The sequence below is a fragment of the Empidonax traillii genome, unplaced genomic scaffold (assembly GCF_003031625.1).
Source record: "Empidonax traillii isolate 1590-97213 ecotype Southwest subspecies unplaced genomic scaffold, ASM303162v1 scaffold438:size550143, whole genome shotgun sequence".
Taxonomy (NCBI): domain Eukaryota; kingdom Metazoa; phylum Chordata; class Aves; order Passeriformes; family Tyrannidae; genus Empidonax; species Empidonax traillii.
This window is the reverse complement of record NW_020955631.1, coordinates 61,496-78,983: the sequence shown is the minus strand read 5'-3', so window position 1 is coordinate 78,983 and position 17,488 is coordinate 61,496. Positions and strand designations below refer to the sequence as shown.

At 37.2% G+C, this 17,488-nt stretch overlaps 1 protein-coding gene across 3 annotated transcripts in view; it reads left to right on the top strand.

Moving 5' to 3' along the window:
- Nucleotides 1-17,488, top strand: part of LOC114062809 (serine/threonine-protein kinase Sgk3) — a 61,442-nt gene that overhangs the window by 34,741 nt on the left and 9,213 nt on the right. For 2 of the 3 annotated variants that reach the window (XM_027894676.1, XM_027894677.1), the window contains exons 3-13: nt 227-310; nt 2,223-2,295; nt 5,107-5,182; nt 10,512-10,599; nt 12,472-12,521; nt 13,632-13,689; nt 14,493-14,576; nt 14,673-14,804; nt 15,914-16,026; nt 16,234-16,270; nt 16,384-16,470. In XM_027894676.1, coding sequence (XP_027750477.1) covers nt 227-310; nt 2,223-2,295; nt 5,107-5,182; nt 10,512-10,599; nt 12,472-12,521; nt 13,632-13,689; nt 14,493-14,576; nt 14,673-14,804; nt 15,914-16,026; nt 16,234-16,270; nt 16,384-16,470 — 882 coding nt within the window. The remainder of the gene's footprint in view (nt 1-226; nt 311-2,222; nt 2,296-5,106; nt 5,183-10,511; nt 10,600-12,471; nt 12,522-13,631; nt 13,690-14,492; nt 14,577-14,672; nt 14,805-15,913; nt 16,027-16,233; nt 16,271-16,383; nt 16,471-17,488) is intronic. The other variant, XM_027894678.1, reaches the window with a different exon arrangement.

Below are 17,488 nucleotides of genomic sequence, written 5' to 3'. Positions count from 1 at the left end.
TGCTTACCTGATGTTTAAAAAAATTCCTGTAAAGTACCACATTCTTTTAATTGTTCTTTTAATCCATTCTGCTGATGTCTGTGTGACTTAGCTGTAAGAAATACATAGCTCAACGAGTACATTTACACAGTGCTTTTTAACAACCTGCCCTTATTTCCACCACAGGATTAAACCTTGGAGGTTTTACTGAATTTTGTGGGCTTTAACTTTATGTTTGCTGCTACAGGTTTACAAAGTGCTGGTCTCTGTTGGCAGAAATGAGTGGTTTGTCTTAAGACGGTATGCGGAGTTTGATAAACTCTACAATACGGTAAGCAACAGGCAGGCTATGAAATCATGCCAGAATAGCAGAGTAACACCTGTTTGCAGTGTTATGGTTTGACTTAATCCCCTCTTGAGGAGTTTGAGTCAATAACCATAGGACCCCTGATTAAAGATAATGATGGAATGGGGTTTTTTAAGCTTTGGTTTGTTTGAATTTCAAACTCAAAATCCACTTACTTGTCACTTTTTCTCGTGTTGCTTGGGATCACAGCATAATGAGAAACTTCCAATTTAGTGGTTGTCAAAACATCTGAAATATGCATTTGTTCATGATAAAAATCCCATTAAACATCTAGATTGATAAGTTTCTCCTAAAATAAACATTTTACTTTGAATTACTGAAAGCCATGTACAAGTCCTTGTTTCTTGATATAAATTTTCTATTAAGTTAAGCATGGCAATTAATACCTGCAGTTTCATATTAGGTATTATTTTTTTTCACAAAAAAATGTGGTCAGTGCTCCACATAAAATAGGCCTCTTCAGCAACCAAGTATGGATTTCTTGGGTTCATTGCTAGAAGAGGGTTTTGCTCCTTTTAGAGAGTGGGCAAGAAGGGCAAATACTTGCTCAGATATGCAGTCTGTGTCCTGTGTCCATACTTGCCTCCACTTCCTCATCCCACAATTTTTGCTTTAACAAAAGAGGAAATAATTCCCCTGTGATCCCCATAAGAAAATATTACCAGCTGCTTATCTGTGCTTCCATTTCCTTTCCATTGCCTCTATGAGAAGTAGTCAGGCTTTTCTCCCTTCTGCCTCACTGTACATGGAGTTGCATGTAGCAATGGTCTCCAAATGCAGGCTGTGAGCTTGGGGCTGTTTTACAATGTCTGAGCCCCTGGATACACCATCCCATGTTTTGCCTGCATCTTTCAGGGATGTAGGCTTGGAAGGAAATGAAGTATCCCCTTTTTGGTACCTGCAGAGGGAGTGTTGGTGGTCCTGTTCCTTTGCCACATTCCTTTGCCATTCGGATTAGCATTACTCTGCTGAAGTTTGTTCAGCACTGGTCTCTCAACGTGGGCAGAGAATGAGGTCCTGGGAAAGCATAACCGGGAGGGCATTTAAATCAGTTTCTATTCAATGTAATTCCTGTAGTATAGAAAAACTTGTGCTGCTAACTGGAAGAGATACTGTTGTTGCTAAGGAGAGAAGAATTGCCAGCTACTCTGTTAGAAAACTGCTCTCTTAAAGGCGATGAGAGTAAGATTGCTTCTGCAGCACTTGAAGTACATGTAATCAAGGCTTAACTTATGTCAAGTTTGGGGTTTTATAGTATATAATTCAATGTTGGTTTATGCTATCTTCTGGTCAGTTTATCAAGTGTAGAATATAATCAAATTATCAAATGCAGGATCACAAAACAGGCTGTTCATCTGTTTGAAGTTTTGACTTAAGGGCAGACCAGGTATGGTTTCTAAAGTTTTAAGAATGCCACTTGGACAAAACCCAGGGGCCTGTATCCCCAGCCCCTTCTAAACCTCATGCCTGCAGCCCTATGCAAGCAAGCAAGAATAAAACAAACCCAAAAGAGATAAAGAATTGATGCAGGAAGAGAAAAGAGAGGACAATAAAAACAACACTGAAATTCTAGTCTATGTTTTTTAACCTGGGGCAAGTGGAAAATCATTTTAGTGCTATTGCTGAAGTAGTCCATAAGATGAAGATGAGATTGCCTTTGAATTTAAAAAGGCATGTCTGGTGCAAACAAACTGAGTACAGATTGTTCTGGGTTTGTTTTTTCCCCCCAAGTATACAAGTAGAGGAGTTGACATAGCGGAGCAGAATTACTGATAATCGGGTGTTCAAACTGTTCATCAGAAAACAAACAAAGTGCAATTATTTCTAGGTACTTCGATGTCTAAGCACAAACCACTTGTATGTGTTTTGTTTTCAGCTAAAGAAGCAATTTCCCACCATGAACTTGAAGATTCCAGCTAAAAGAATATTTGGAGATAATTTTGATCCTGGTAAGTTATCATCTTGTTATTCATTTTGTCAGTTTCTTTATATGAAAATTGATCCATTCCAGCCTACAAGCAGCTATATTAGATGAGTTTTACACCAGTCCTCAAAACAGTGACTAAACCAAAGTTTAGTCATGCTTCAGTCGAGCAGGAACTAGCGTAGGTAGGTATTCTAGTGTGTGATAGTTAACAAAGTATTGTTTAGTGGCCCAGTGCCTCTCTTGCACTGAAGGCTCCAGCTCCTCCCAACCCTCCCATACTCAGGATTGTGAGAGATTATGAACTGTCAGGTGTAATCTCTCTCCTGTAAGTGCTAAAGCCAAACCCCTGACTCTTCTAAGCGTATGCCTAGTTAGTGTTAAATTTCCTCTGTGCAACTTCCCCCACCACCACCACCTCTGAAAAATGAAATAATCAAAGGATTTATCTTCAAGGACTTTTGAACTCTCTGTATCTAACTGTGCTTCTTTGTACAGTTTAGATGAAAACTAATCTCTTCTGTAAAAGGAACAAAAACAGGAAGCCTGTCTAATGTGAACATGTTGTGATCCAATTACCAGTGATAAGTCCCAATTTAGTTTGCTCTGTACACAGCAAAATACTAAAGGAAAAGTTACTTGTAAAGTGCATTGAATTAACCTAGGTGGCACCACGGAGGAATAAACAAAAAGGCAAATGGGAAGGCCAGGCCGTTGCTCTGTGTATTTATATCCTTCATTCAATCTGTTTTTACCTAAGGGTTCTCCTGAAGGTCATTGGAACCCTCCCATCCTCCTCTGGCTTGCTGATGTGATCAGGCTGTGTGTGTAGTTTCACCTCCTTCTGCACGTCTTTCAATCATTTCATTTTCTCCTTTGCTGAGGAACAAATGAGTCCAAAGCTGTTGAACTCTTAGGATGTATAGTTTTGGGTTTTTTAAAGTTCTTACAAAGAAATCTAATTTTTGGCAGTTACAGTTAATCATCTGGATCCTGATGTCAAAGTCCTTTTTAATGTTTATTAAAATAATCAAATACAAGTATAATCAAATACATGCTCTGATGTTCTCTTCTGATTAAGATGTAAATGATTGCTAAAAGTTCTGAGTGTATTGTGTCTACACATCTGCTGAAGACCAGATAATGCCATGGAGTCCGGTTTGCTGTACAGCCAAATGTGCAGGTGGATTTCTTGGAGTCAAATTTAGGAAACTGGAGTTTTAATAAGGAAAAAAAACCTCAACTAAAACTTTATTAAAATTATATATGTAAAACAAAGTCCTCAGACTAGTTTTGAATTTCTGTGAGCTATGCTGAAATCCTTGAAGCATGAGAAACTAAATAGTTCTCAAGATGTGCCTTGCTGGGAGGTAGGGTGGAGTTGGAGCCATGATCCTCATGTAAATTATTCTTTATCTTAACACTGATTTATTGAAGCTTTGATGTAATGTTTCTGCTGGCTTCTGAAACAAGTCACATATTTTACAAATACTGAAAAGATGTTTTACTTCTGTAATCCATCCGTGGGTATGCAACATTGTGCTGTTGCACTGGAATGCAGCAGAGTGAAACCTTTATATCCCTGCTCCCAAAATCCACCAAAAATACTCTCTTGGCATACATTGTTGTTTAAGGACTCTGTTTTTATTGACACTTAGGTTATTTCAAAATTAATCTTGTTTTAACTTGGAAAAAATGGGACAGAGGAGAATCCCTGAAACCAGTCAGAATACAGAAATTGAAAATTTACGGGTGTTTTATATTCACCAGCATGGATGGCTCTGTAGGCTTAGAGTGACTGATGACACTGTGCAGCTGCCACACTGAAACTGCTGATGTTGGTGACTCACGTAGCATCTGTATGCAAATTTACCTTCCTGTTTGTTGTCAGTAATTTGGGACTATTAAATACCCTAGCAAGGGTTAAAGATTATATCCGTGAAACACTATGAACATTTTTCCTTAATATTTGAAACACATCTTTTGATTTAAAGTTAATTTAAAATTTTAATAACTGTCAGTAATCTGTATCTGGAAGTCACTGGAATGCTTTAAAAGTTAATACACAAGTTAAATATTCTTTTTCCCTACAAATTATTGTTGACATGAGTAATGAAAGACAAGATTATTCTATTTTATACTTTATTTCATGATAGAACTCTCTATTCCAAATCCTTTGTGTTTCTTTCCATATCGCTACAAAACAGTTACGTGTCTTAAGCTTTAGATGAAGGTGGGGATTCTGAGTTTTGTTTTTTTTTTTTTTTTTTTTTTTTTTTTAAACTTTAGAGATGATCTCCAAAACTTAAAGGAAGATATTTTATTTAATTATCTTTGATGGCTGTATCTGAGTGCCTGCTGGCAGGATGAATTGTGCAACTTTCCCACTGCCACACATACATTATGGAAACATGCTGCTTGCTGGGACCGCTCATGTAAAAACTTGGCTTGTGCAACTGATGTCAGGTTTTGCCTGTGGGTCGTTGGTTTTTTTTGGTTTTGTGGAATCAGGTCTGGAAGGGCTCACCCATGCAAGGAAGGCAGCACAGGGGAGCCCACTGTGGTTACACACTGTTCTTGAAGCACTTTACTGCACTTTTAATCCACCTGGCTTTCTACATTTTCAAGAAGTGTTACGGAGAAACTGAAATTTGTTCTCTCACCTCAGCTGAATGGTTTAAGCTTTCAGTTTTAATACGTAGAACCAACCCTGTTCTGAACCAGTCATGGAACCAGTTTCTTTTATAACTGCTGTTTAAGTCCTAAAAAATCTAAATAAGAAAATAAGTCTTTCTCACAAGCTGACTGATGATTTTAATAAATCTGTTTTTTTCAGATTTTATTAAGCAGAGAAGAGCAGGACTGAATGAATTCATTCAAAATTTAGTTAGACAGCCAGAGCTATGCAACCAGTAAGTAGTTTCCTTTCTGTTTTTTAAGGACTGTTGAAAAGACATGTTAAATACAAAATTGCAAATTAAGTATTTAACCAGAAAGCGTATTTTACCTGTTCAGAGCTCTTCAGTATAAAAAATAAACTTTAATATGGCCATTTGTTCAGGAAAAATCTACAGACTGGACAGTGTAAAAGTGTTGGTTTTTTTCTGAAAACCGATCTACAAATCAACTTGCAGGCAATTAACTGATCGTAATTCAAGGGGTGCAGATTCCACCCTAAACTCTGTTGCTCTAGGGCAGTGTCTGTTTTGCCGATGGCTGTGCTGCTTGAGAGCTCTGCTGTCACTTGGTACTGCCTTGCTGGCAGTAAGTCACTGCCTGCATCCTTTTTGTTAGAGCAGTTCGCGTGTGAACTCTGGAACTTGTGTTAAGCACGTTAACCAAGTAGCTTAATTAGCTCACTGAGATGGATGACCAAGATGACCTGCCTAAAGCAAATGAATAAGCTTTGCACCTGAATTGTTCTGGCAGAAGAACCACAGGTGTGTTCCCCACCATCGGTGGGACAGCAGTGGATGTGGCATAATGGTGGGAGAGAGTTGGCTCCAGTTAAATCTGGAGGACAGCGCTTTGTGTGTGAACTGACTGGGGACAAACTGCCTTCTTTCAGTTGAAATATATAATCAGTTTAAGCTAAATCCATGCAGCTTTCCATGTTGCTTGAACAAGTAAAATGGTAAATCTCTATGCTTGGCTTTAGTGTTAATTAAATGGGTTTTTATGCATATGCTTTGTTTAATTAGCCAAACGGTGCAGCCTGTGAAATTGCCCATTTCCCACAGGAAGAAAATAAGTTACAGAACATTGCAGCAGTTTGCAGTGTGCAGTCAGGTTTTCTTTCTTCGCAACAAATGAATTATTTAATGTTCTGTTAACCTGAAATATGTGCTTCCTTCCTTTTTTTCTTTTTTTTTTTTTTTTCTGAAAAAAAAGGGCCATTTTATGTATACTTCCATATCATAAGTGGAAAAAAAAAATAACAAAGTCTTTATGGTAGGATGCTTTTCCATCAGAACAAATACTATGAGGTTTGTGTGAAGTACTGTTCTTTGGGAAGTAATAGAAAGCACTGTAATATAACAAATTATTGACAGTTAATCTGATTTGTTACATCAGGAAGGGATAGTGGTTTATTTAGCACAATCTCCTCCCTATTTGCTTGTCAATATGTCCAAGTATCAAATATTTTTATCTCAAAGCAATACTGTAGTTGTTCTCCAGAGGTAAAATGGTACCTTTTTCTGTGCACAGCACAGAATACTGTGCTTAAAAAAAAAAAAGACTTCAAACCTCAAATCCTGCCTTCTTAAATGTTTTTGATGGTTTGGAAATTGTTTTGTGATCAAATGCTTCTGTATCTGAATCTGTGTTCTTTACAATTGCTCTTAGCTTGTCTGATCCATTAAAACTGACTTAAACCAGTATTAAGGCATAGGTCCAATTGTGTGGTACTGTTGAAAGCGTGTTCTATAATAAGCTTATTAAGCACAGTTCTACATTAAAAACAAAATAGAGACCTCATTTTGTCTTGTGCTGTTCTCCCAACCCTTAAAGAAACGGTGATGTGGGAGGAAAAGCAAGCCTCTAATTGACAATTTAGTGTGAAAGCATTTAATGTTATAGTAATTTGTGTTGTTTCTCTCTTACTGTGAGGTACTTTGTTTTTCTGGAGTTAGCTTTGGTTTTATTTTATGCAGTGCTCCATTGCAACAAATCATAAAACTGCGTAATCTGTCACCTTTTTGGTGCGCTGATGAATGTTGTTAGTGAAGAAATACCAAATATTTGATCTTGGTGGTTTGGGGATTTTTTGGTAAAATTTGCTAGGAACTATTCAAGGACTATGTGGTGACTGTCTTCACAGATAGTCCACAATCTTGTTTTCTTGGACAGTTTTATTTTAATGTGTGAATTAAATTTGATATTGGGTAAAATAAAATAACTTAAAATTAATGTTGTACAAGGAATATGTAGCGGATTACGCGTTCTCACAGAACTGTTAGGAAGTCCACCTTCCACTGCATCTTTTAAGCATTAAAACCAGAATGTCATATATTTTAAGTCCTGTATAGAAATACTATTTCACTAAAAGCTTAAGGATGGTTCAAAATGATGTCCTTATTTCTGGATGGGAAGGCACTCAAACATCTGAACTGAAAAGCACAAATGTCAGATTCAGTATGTCCAAGATGGCAGTATTTACATTAATCTCTGAAACAGCACTGTGTTCTCATTTATCTTGAGTGGATTTTGTTCTTGGATCTGGCGTGTTTCTTGAATATTGTATCAAAGCCAAACCTTTTTGCTCAATAAAAAAACGCAAGAAAAACCTAAAGTGTGTTAGAATGATTAGAGACCTTGTGTATGTTAGAGGTGGACACCCCGTGACTGTTGGCAAGGATTTTCCTGCAGTCACTGTCCCTTGGAATACAGGATGAGATTATTGGCTTCATCCTGACCGGGAATCAAAATAACTTCAAGCTGCATTTCCTCAGCTAACTGTATGTGATAGACAACACTCTCATAGATAGAATGCAGATGTACCAAGAAAAAATGGCAGAAAGGATAGAAATCTGAAGATGTGTCGTCCTTGCTGAGTGATGTCCTTAATGGGAGCTGGGAGTTTGTTCCCTGTGAGCACTTAGAGGCTTCCTAAATCACTGCACAACTGCTGAAAGTGGGCTGCTCGCCCCCTCGAATGTAGGTCTTCACTGAAATACTAACGCATTTAATTGTCTATCAGAACATCTCCAAATAAAACCTGTTTGAATCCAACTGCAGAACAGAAGATGCATTAAAGATGTAATGTAGTTATTTTTAAGTAGTGCAAAGTAGCTCCTTAATGAGAATGAGAACATTTGCATAACGCTTGGAAGAAATCAAGGATGACAATATCCTGCAACCGGTGGGGAAATGAGTTGCCAGTTCTGTAAGTGAGAGCCCAGGGGTCTGCACTTGTTCCCCAAAAGAAAATCAAATAAGGAAGTGTGTGGAGAAGAGGGAGGAGCTGGGCACCATTATTTAAATAAAGTGTGCCCTAAATGTTAGGTTTCTGTCACTAGCTATTAATTTTACCGTTTTGCTTCAAATTTGTGTTACTTTTTGGGCTTGTCCATGTTTCCGTGTGTCCAAAATTTTTGTGTGGTAGCTTACTGTTTTTGCAGGAAGATTAATGCCGGACAAGTATTACAGAAAAATTGTATTTAAGCAGCGCTTGACACCTCTTTGTGTATTTCAGAGATAATCCATAAAATAAATGTAGTCGATCATAAAAATCTAGGAAAAAAAACACTTTTGCTGGTAATATATGTACAACGTATATTGAGCCTCCCTTTTTAATGGTTTCCTAGATCCTTTTAATTGCATAGGTGAGGTTATTTTAGGAATAGTTTCCATGTATTTTAAAATACCTTGAGTTAATACATGTGAACTAATGTAGCATAGAAGTCCTATCAATCTGTATAGCATTTTGCATAATGCGCTGCAATTCTGGCTAAGAAGTTGGTACATTAAACTTCTTATTTTTAATCACTGGTTCTTTGTGGTGCTTTTAGAATTGCCAGTCTGAACAATGTAACATTGCACAGTTACAACTCTGGCTGCCATGGATTGTGGAGACTGTGGAATACCCTGCAACTGTAAAGCAGCCTTTTCATGTGAATTGATACTTTTTTAGATTTATTTTTTCCTGCTGTGATTTCAGTCATGGACAAAGTTACTATAGTAACTATTTGAGATGTATTGCAACATGCTCTATTTAATCAGCCAATTGTCCAGATTAATGCTGAAGGTAATTAAGGTCTGGTTCTGTTGTTCTGTCTAGTGAAAAGCATGAACCATACCTTTTTGTTCTTGGTATTATGATATCCAAAGATTCTGAAACTTAAATTGTTTCATCTTGACCCAGTATTGCTACAATATCCAAACTACAGTGATTTTTGTCTTCCTGGACCTCAGGATATAAGACAAGACTCTGAAATAGATTAGTATTTGGAGTTCATATAAGACGGGAAGAATTAAATTGAAATAATGGTGGGAAATTGTGTGAACAGTCTTGTTGCTGTACTTTCAACATGAAAGGCTGAAGATAAATGAAACAGGTTTAAAATAGTGCATAGGAATACAAAATGTAAGCAGTGGAGAATGGGAGCCTGAGATAGCACAGGACATGAGGCAGGTTCCATAATGCTGATATAAAATATGGGATCTGGAGAGGTGTCAGAAACAGCTCATCTCTTACTTCTGATCCTCACTGTACAGAAGTGTGGAGGGTGAAATGGACTGAAAACAGCAAAGCAAGTGTATCTATTTCTTATGAAAATGCACCCTATTTTATATATACTAGGGACAAGATAAAAGAGCAGCTCTGTAGTGAATGCTTTTTTTGTACTGAACGGCTCATGAGGAGTTTCCTGTCAGTGACTGCCCCAAGTCCTTCCCAAAGAGTTTTATCTCTGAAATTTAGGTAAAATTTCTTGCTTGATAGGAAGGTTTCCTTTTAGTGAACGGAAGGAACTTCTAAGATTCAAGTCATCTCTTCAAGTGGTATTTAGGCTATACATGATACGCATTTGTTCAGGAATTAATTTTGCCTCAGTTGTGTCATGTGGTTAAGAAAGACATGGCATACTTTTGAACTGTTGGGTAAGCCTTGCTTCCCAGGAGTGGGTTCTCGGAATTCTCTTACTCTCCCACTTTTCTCTCAGTCCTCATCCCCCAGCACCACTAAGACAGAGCTAGAAACTGGTGCTGAAGATAAAATGCATCTCCTTAGGCACTGTGGGAAGCCTGTAGGCTCCTGAAGCATTTGTGTCCTGCAGCTGATGGGAAGGATTCCTTAACTCTGTCTTGTCACTGGGTACCTTGTCTTGGGACTGTCAGGGCCCAGCCAGAATTCATTCTAAATGCAAGATCACCATCTTCTGCTTTAAATTGGATGGGGACAGGAATGTTACTGCCATGTATCTCTTGGGACATACGTCTTTTTTTGGGGGGGATACAGATGATGTACTTCATTCTGTATTGTACTGGACTTGGTATTTAATTAATTTCGGAAAACTCAACAGAATTTTAAACTTTAAGTTTTTTGAAATAAAGTTGGTTTCCTGGTAGTTGCTAGCCAACTAAAACACATACTTTCTTCTGATAATTACCTTTTAATGCAGTTCTGCTGAGTGTTTCATTATGAAGTCTTCACATACACATACTTTAACGTCAGGTAATCACAAAGGCTTAAAGTCATGTAGATTATTGGTGTCCTAATGAATTTAACTGTGTTTCTAGTCCAGATGTCAGAGCATTTCTTCAAATGGATAACCCGAAACACCAGTCAGATCCATCTGAAGATGAAGATGAAAGGAGCAGTCGGAAGGTAATAAAACAGAAAAGTCTTCAAAATTTTGGCTACTTAAAAGCAATCTTAGGTATATTATTTTCTAAAAGATTACTGGTAGGTTTTGCAATAAATACCTTCCCTCCTTTTCTAAACGATTCAGTTCCACTGTGGGCTGTAAGCTGTTTTTCTATCAGATGTGAATTGCAGAGGGGTAAAAGTGATTGCTGGCTTTGTCTTGCTGCTTCTCCCCCACTTGCTGTATGGGTTAAAGAAACACAACTTTAGTTACAGCTAAGCTGTCATAGTTTTTTCAGTCTCTTCAAAGACTCTTGCTAAAACCATCTGGCAAGGAGCAGGGGAGATTGAATGTTTAATTGTCTTTTTGTTTGCTTGTGCGTTCTTCTTTTTTACGGAAGGGGAGAAATAGAATTCTCTCCGGGGAAAAAATGTCTTTCTCAAAGTCACTCAGGAGCAAGGATGGATTTGATTTCAGTTCACATATAACACTGTGTGAGGTCTGAAGCTTCTTTTGTCACAAAAGCCACTATATGGCTGGGGATGTATTCTCTGAAAATTAGTTTACAGCCTCCAGAAACAGTGCTGTTTGAAAAAATGCAATATTTCTAGGAAGGCAGAAGTGCCACATTTAAGCTTGTTTCCTCAACGGCTTACTACTTGGTCAACAGATGTGATCTTAGTACTTCTCTTCTTATTCAGCCCGTGTTAAAGATGTAAGAGTTGTTTTGGTTTGTGTGTGATTCAGAGCAGATTAAGTGTGTTCTAAAAGTTTGATTTCCAAAGACACTGTTTTAAAATACCATTTTCCTCCTCCTTTGAAAGGTACTTTAAGAAATGTGGAGTGATCTTAACTTTCAGTGGAAAATTACTTATGTGCCATGCCAGAACAAATTCAAAAATAGGAAGAGAGCTAATGCCTAGTGACCTGGACCCCATACTTTTTGGTAGAAAATTCACCTTCTCGTAGTTACTGTAAATGATGAAGCCAAACAACAAGGAGCAAAAGCAAGCTTTAAAAAAACCTCTTTTATACAGTAGCTTTTTTAAAACTGTCCAGTACCATTGGCTCTTATTAGTGAGTAAAAGCATCCACTTCTGCTGTCAGGCCATTCTCTGCTTCTGTAGGAGTTCTGGTTTTGTGCTGCCTGCCAGCCTGGCCCCAGGTAACTTGTATTTGAGTGCAGTTTATCCTTCTCTGATAAAGGCCAGAACCACAATGAGGGTACGAATACTGCTTTTTTGAATCAAAAACAAATTGAGAAAATTACCTAAATGGCGGCAGCTTCCTCTGCTCCCTGTAACTTAACAAATTCTGCCTGGGTGTGTACTGGTAGGATTCATGGCATTCCAGGAATTGAGTTATTTAACCTTTAATGTCAGGATAGAAACAGTTGGTAGTGTTTTTCTTGGGGCGGAACAAACGTTCACTTTTGTATTTTTAAAAGCACTATGTCTTTCATTAATTATAATACAAACAGTGTGGGTTTAAAATTATTTTATTAGTAAGATCATGGAAAATTTGGAATAAAAGGCAGAAAAAATATTCATAGAATTCACAGAAAACAATAAGTTCTGAATGGGGAGCAAGTTGTTTGTTGAAACACTCTTTTAAATTTTTATTTCTGATTTTGCCCTTTGTGGTCACAATTATTTTATGACCTTCAGCCTTAAATGGGATGTATGGAGAAATATGGTGATGATGGCCAAATATTTCAACTTGAAGTTCCCAATGTGGATATTAGATCTCTCCAAATGTCTAATGTAACAAGTGCAAAAGTATGGATTGAGCAAATTAGTAGAATATTTTGAAATTAGTATTGGTTGAAATATAAGAAAGAATTAAAAAAAAAAAAAAGGATTAAAAATAAACGTCTTTGTCTCTCCCAACAGTTAAACTCTACCTCACAGAATATCAACTTGGGACCATCTGGAAATCCTCAGTAGGTTTCAATTAAATTGAATTAAAATGTAATTCAATTTACCGTAAATGTTTTATTTTTACTAAATTGGATTAAAATTAATTTTAAAACCTGAAAAGTTAAACTGACCTTGGGAACAGTCCCACAGCTTAAGAATATGAACAGCTTCTGAAAACAAGTTTGTTTTATTGCATGGCAAAGGACCAGCTCGCCTTGTTGATGCTGCAAACCCCCTTACTGCAATGGTAACTTGCTTCTCTGTTTGGTGTCTTCTGCAGAGTTTGTGTCCTCAGTTCTGTGTGAATCTGCTTTCCTCATCTAGGAGATCACTGTTATTTTGGTTTTCCTTTCCTCACAGATTTGTTCTGGGCTAGCAGGAGGAAGTGCTTAATAGATTGCAGTAAGAAATTAATTTTAAGAGTACTTCCCTTCAGGGACAATAAGTGGAGAGGTGTATGGTGATGTAACTGTTATTTTGGAAATTGAAAACATGGATAATTGTTTTGCTGACAGAATTGTATTCAGGAAAGAGTAAGGGGATCCTGGGAAAAACTGAAAGGAGTGGTGATCTGGGAAGTGGAAAAACTGAGTGAATTCATACATACACACACAGAAGAGGCAGCTGTTAGGACCTCTCTCCTCTTACTGAAATTTAAAATGAGGGAGGAATGGGTAGAGGGAAGAATGGAATAAGTAAGAGGGAATAGATATCAAACTTGGTCCTTCCTTCCCTCACTTAAGCTTGAGAATCCATTTGGACCTCTAGAAATAAGAAATAAGCTGCGGGAAGAGTAATGGGGAAATGGAGACTTAAGAATTGCAAGAAGCTAGACTGTGGAGAATAACAGAACAATCTTGCTTCTCCTTTACATCTTAAGGCTAAACTTATAAATAAAATAAACTGAAAGGATGCAGTTTGAACACTTTCCCTGTAGGAAAATGGAATTGCAAAATGAAGAGGAGGTGTCTCCGAGGGCAGGTCTGCAGAAGCCTAAGTGTTGGGTGGAACGAGGAAAAGGAGGGTGCTAGCAGGCTGTTGTCCTCACATTACAACTCGAATGCTATAGTAGACTGCTGTACAGCTTGTAATTTCTGCCCAGGTGACCTGTCTCCTTCCTAAATATCTTTCAGTGCTAAACCAACAGACTTTGATTTCCTGAAAGTTATCGGGAAAGGCAGCTTTGGCAAGGTGAGCTTTTATTTCTGTGTCTTATCCTGGTGCAAGGAAAGCTGGCTGGTTTCTCATGTATAGTGGCTGTCGGCTGGAGACCTGGCCAGAGGTTTTAGAAGTGATGTCAGTCTAGGGTGGCACATAAACTGTTGTATTGGAGCCCAGTTGCTGCTGCTTTATGGCCCTGCCATTTTTTCCCCTGGAATGGCTGTTGGCTGCCTCAGTCACTTGTTGTGAGTGACAAAAGGGAGTGTTTCCTTTTCTCATCAAGAGCAATAGGGATCCTCTGTTTCCCCCAGAGAGGAAGGGAGGCACCCCTGTGCTTATGCAGCAGCTGGAGTACGAATCATGTTTTTCCTTTTGTTGTCCTGGATTATTTTGTGAAACCCCTGATGCTGTGGAGCAATAGCCCATTGAAAAGTGACTTAAATATTGATATTTTTACAAAGTGCCACAGAGAATCCATCTTGAAATCTCTGCTTTTGGACAATTTTTCAAGTTGTTGTTTTTCATTGAATTGTCTTTAAAACTTGTTCCAAAAAGAAGCTGAAATTGGTCTTGATAGAGATTTAGCAGGTCATGGAAAATAAATGTTATAATTCAGTCTTTCATGATACCACTATCGTGACAGATTTTTACTGAACTGTAAGCTCACTCTATTTGCAGTTATATTGTTGATTGACAATATTAGAAGCAAAGAAACTGTATGGTGAAAAAATAGCATGAACACTTTCCAGTTATGCTGAAATAATGAAATTATTACTAATAGAATGTGAACTGCAACAATCCTGTTTCCTCACCTTTTTTTTTTAATTTCAAAGGTTCTTCTTGCAAAACGAAAACTGGATGGGAAATACTATGCTGTCAAAGTGTTGCAGAAAAAAATCGTTCTCAATAGGAAAGAGGTTAAGAAAAATACCCTTTCTCCACCCACCTCCCTTCTTTTTTCCCTTAACTGCAAAATCTTTCCTGTTTACTTATTGATCCTTTACTTCTTACAGCAAAAACATATTATGGCTGAACGTAATGTGCTTTTGAAAAATGTGAAACATCCATTTTTGGTTGGATTACATTACTCATTCCAAACAACCGAAAAGCTTTACTTTGTCCTGGATTTTGTCAATGGAGGAGAGGTATGTGGTGGTTTTGTTTGCATTTGAGTCTGTCTACTCTGCTAATTCTAGGTGGGAGGAGCAAAACGATCCTTTACAATGGGCTGTGATCAGCATTCCCCCGATTTTGAAAATCCTGTTATTTTCTGCTGTTGCTGCAGACTTCTGTAGCTGTATGGACTCTGTTCCTCTTATTGACAACTTCAATCCAAATTTATTCATGGTTGTCAGATACAAACAATGTATTCCACAGTTACTTAAATATACCTTTATTACAAATTATCTTATATTGACATTTTTCACCATGTAACACCATCTTTTCTTTACATCTGCATTAGCTGAGATGCTTGTATTTCAAAAGGGGAAGGAAGGAAACTGACGGCTGAATTTATTACATTGTGTCAGAGGTGGGACAAGATGGGCCTTTCTCTTGTCTAATTTACTGTCATCTTATTTAGACTGTATTAGCAAACTCTCATTTGCTCTGCTCTGAATTAATTCCTGGCCTCAGCTTAGTTTTGTATTGTTCTGGGCAAACTAAAATACAGTTCAAAATAGCTTTCAGATTTGAATCGAGTGCTTGGAAAGCAAGGATTGCTTTTTAGTTTTTCACAAACTTTGTAGACAGAAAACAGAAAACAGAAAAAGTTTTCTTAAAATATCTAGAAGTTGAATTTGTAGTATAGTTTAATCTTTACGTTAATTATTTAATCTGGCTAGACTAATGTATCTGCTCAAATAAATTGAAGTCAGACAGCTCTCCATAGTTGAGAGAATTTGTGGAATCATCTCCCAAAGTGATCTACATTTAGGTTATTTCAGAATACAATTTTATAAATAATTATACAAAACTTTATTACTATTTACAGCTTAATGATTTATTCCAGTTCCTTTTGACTAGTCTTGGTTTTAGGAGAGTGTGTTTGAGTTACTTATCCATTTCTGAGCTACAAAAGAGAAGAGGGAAAGAGAGTAAAGCAACGACAAGTCATGCAGCAAAACCGATTTTATTTAATTTTACATTTAAAAAAAGAAGTGGTCAGCAAAATAAGTTAATTCTGTTAAAATTACTTGTTATGAACCTGATTTTCTTTGCGTAATATTCTTATTTACTATTTGCATATTTACAGCTGTTCTTTCACTTACAAAGAGAACGTTCCTTTCCTGAGCACCGAGCCAGATTTTATGCTGCTGAAATAGCCAGTGCATTGGGCTACTTACACTCCATAAATATAGTGTACAGGTATGTTTCTGAAATGTATCTTTCTGCAGAAGTTCAAAATAAGACAAATTACCAGATAAAAAACACTACATGAAATCATCTTATGGGAAACCTAAAGTTGACAGTTTCATCAAAACTTGAAGCTTTCAGCTGAAAAATAAAACTCCTTGACTCCAAAGCTCTTGTGACTGCTGTTTGGAATTAATATTTTTTTTTTTTTTTAAATAGGGATTTAAAACCAGAAAACATTCTCCTAGACTCACTAGTAAGTATGCAAGATTATTTTTGGTTTTCTGTGTTTGCTCACAAAATTGACACTTCTGTGTATCCACGTGTTGAGCACGTTCTCTTTTTAAAACACCATTCTTTCTTAAACAGGGTCATGTTGTGTTGACAGACTTTGGACTTTGTAAAGAAGGGATTGCAACTTCTGATACCACTGCAACTTTCTGTGGAACCCCAGAAGTATGTTGACAACCTTTGTGGGGCTTTTTGTAGTAATTAATGGCTGCTGACTATTATTAATATTTGTGCGTAACTGGAAGATTGAATATTGTGCTTTTTGCTGTTGGGAGATTTGCATTCTTTTAACAAGCTCTTCCATGAAACCAAACCAAAACCAAGCTTCCTGCAGATCTATTCCTTGTTCTTTTCACTAATACACAGTAATAAGTGTCTGCTGTGTACTGCCCACATTGTCATCATAACTCATCTCTTCCCTCCTCTGTTTTTTCAGCCCTTTCCAAACATTGTTTCCTCCCATGTCTCCTAAATGCTGGCTAGACAAAGGGCAGTTAGCTTGTGTAATAGCTGCTACAGATTTATCAGTATGAATCTACTTACCATATCCTGCCACTGATTTTTAATAAGTTTACAGGGAATTAGTATCAGTGGCTCCTGAGCAAGTTAATGCATATGCATGAAACTTAGAACTTGCTGACTGAGTTACTGAACTCTGCTGTCTTTTTATTGAGAAAATTGCACTGGAAAACTTAGACTCTGTAAGTCTTGAACACATATGAGGGATTCAGTGAAATACCAACAATAATAACTTTGGTAACTTGATAAACATACTTTAAATTACAGAAAAGACCCTTGCGGGCAGTGAAGGATGAGTGAGGTGTAGTATTTAGCAGAAACATTTGAACTAAAAAAAAAAAAGCTTAAGTAGTTGATTTCCAAATACTTCAGCTGCTTTTCTTGGTTTTCCAGGGTCACCCATAGACAAGCGAGTTACAAACCACTCACATATATAGGAAGTTTGAGAAATGCTGATATAATTAAACAGTGATCTAATTTCAGTCTGTGCCTTTTTGGACAATGCTATCATCTATTTGTAAATAATTTCAGAATTGGAATACTAGAATAATAGAAATAAGCATCCTCTTGTTTTGAGAGGTTAGAAACTGTGCTGTATATAAGGACTCAGATGATGTTCAGTAATAGTAATTTTATACTACATACTCACAAGTAATGGTCTTGT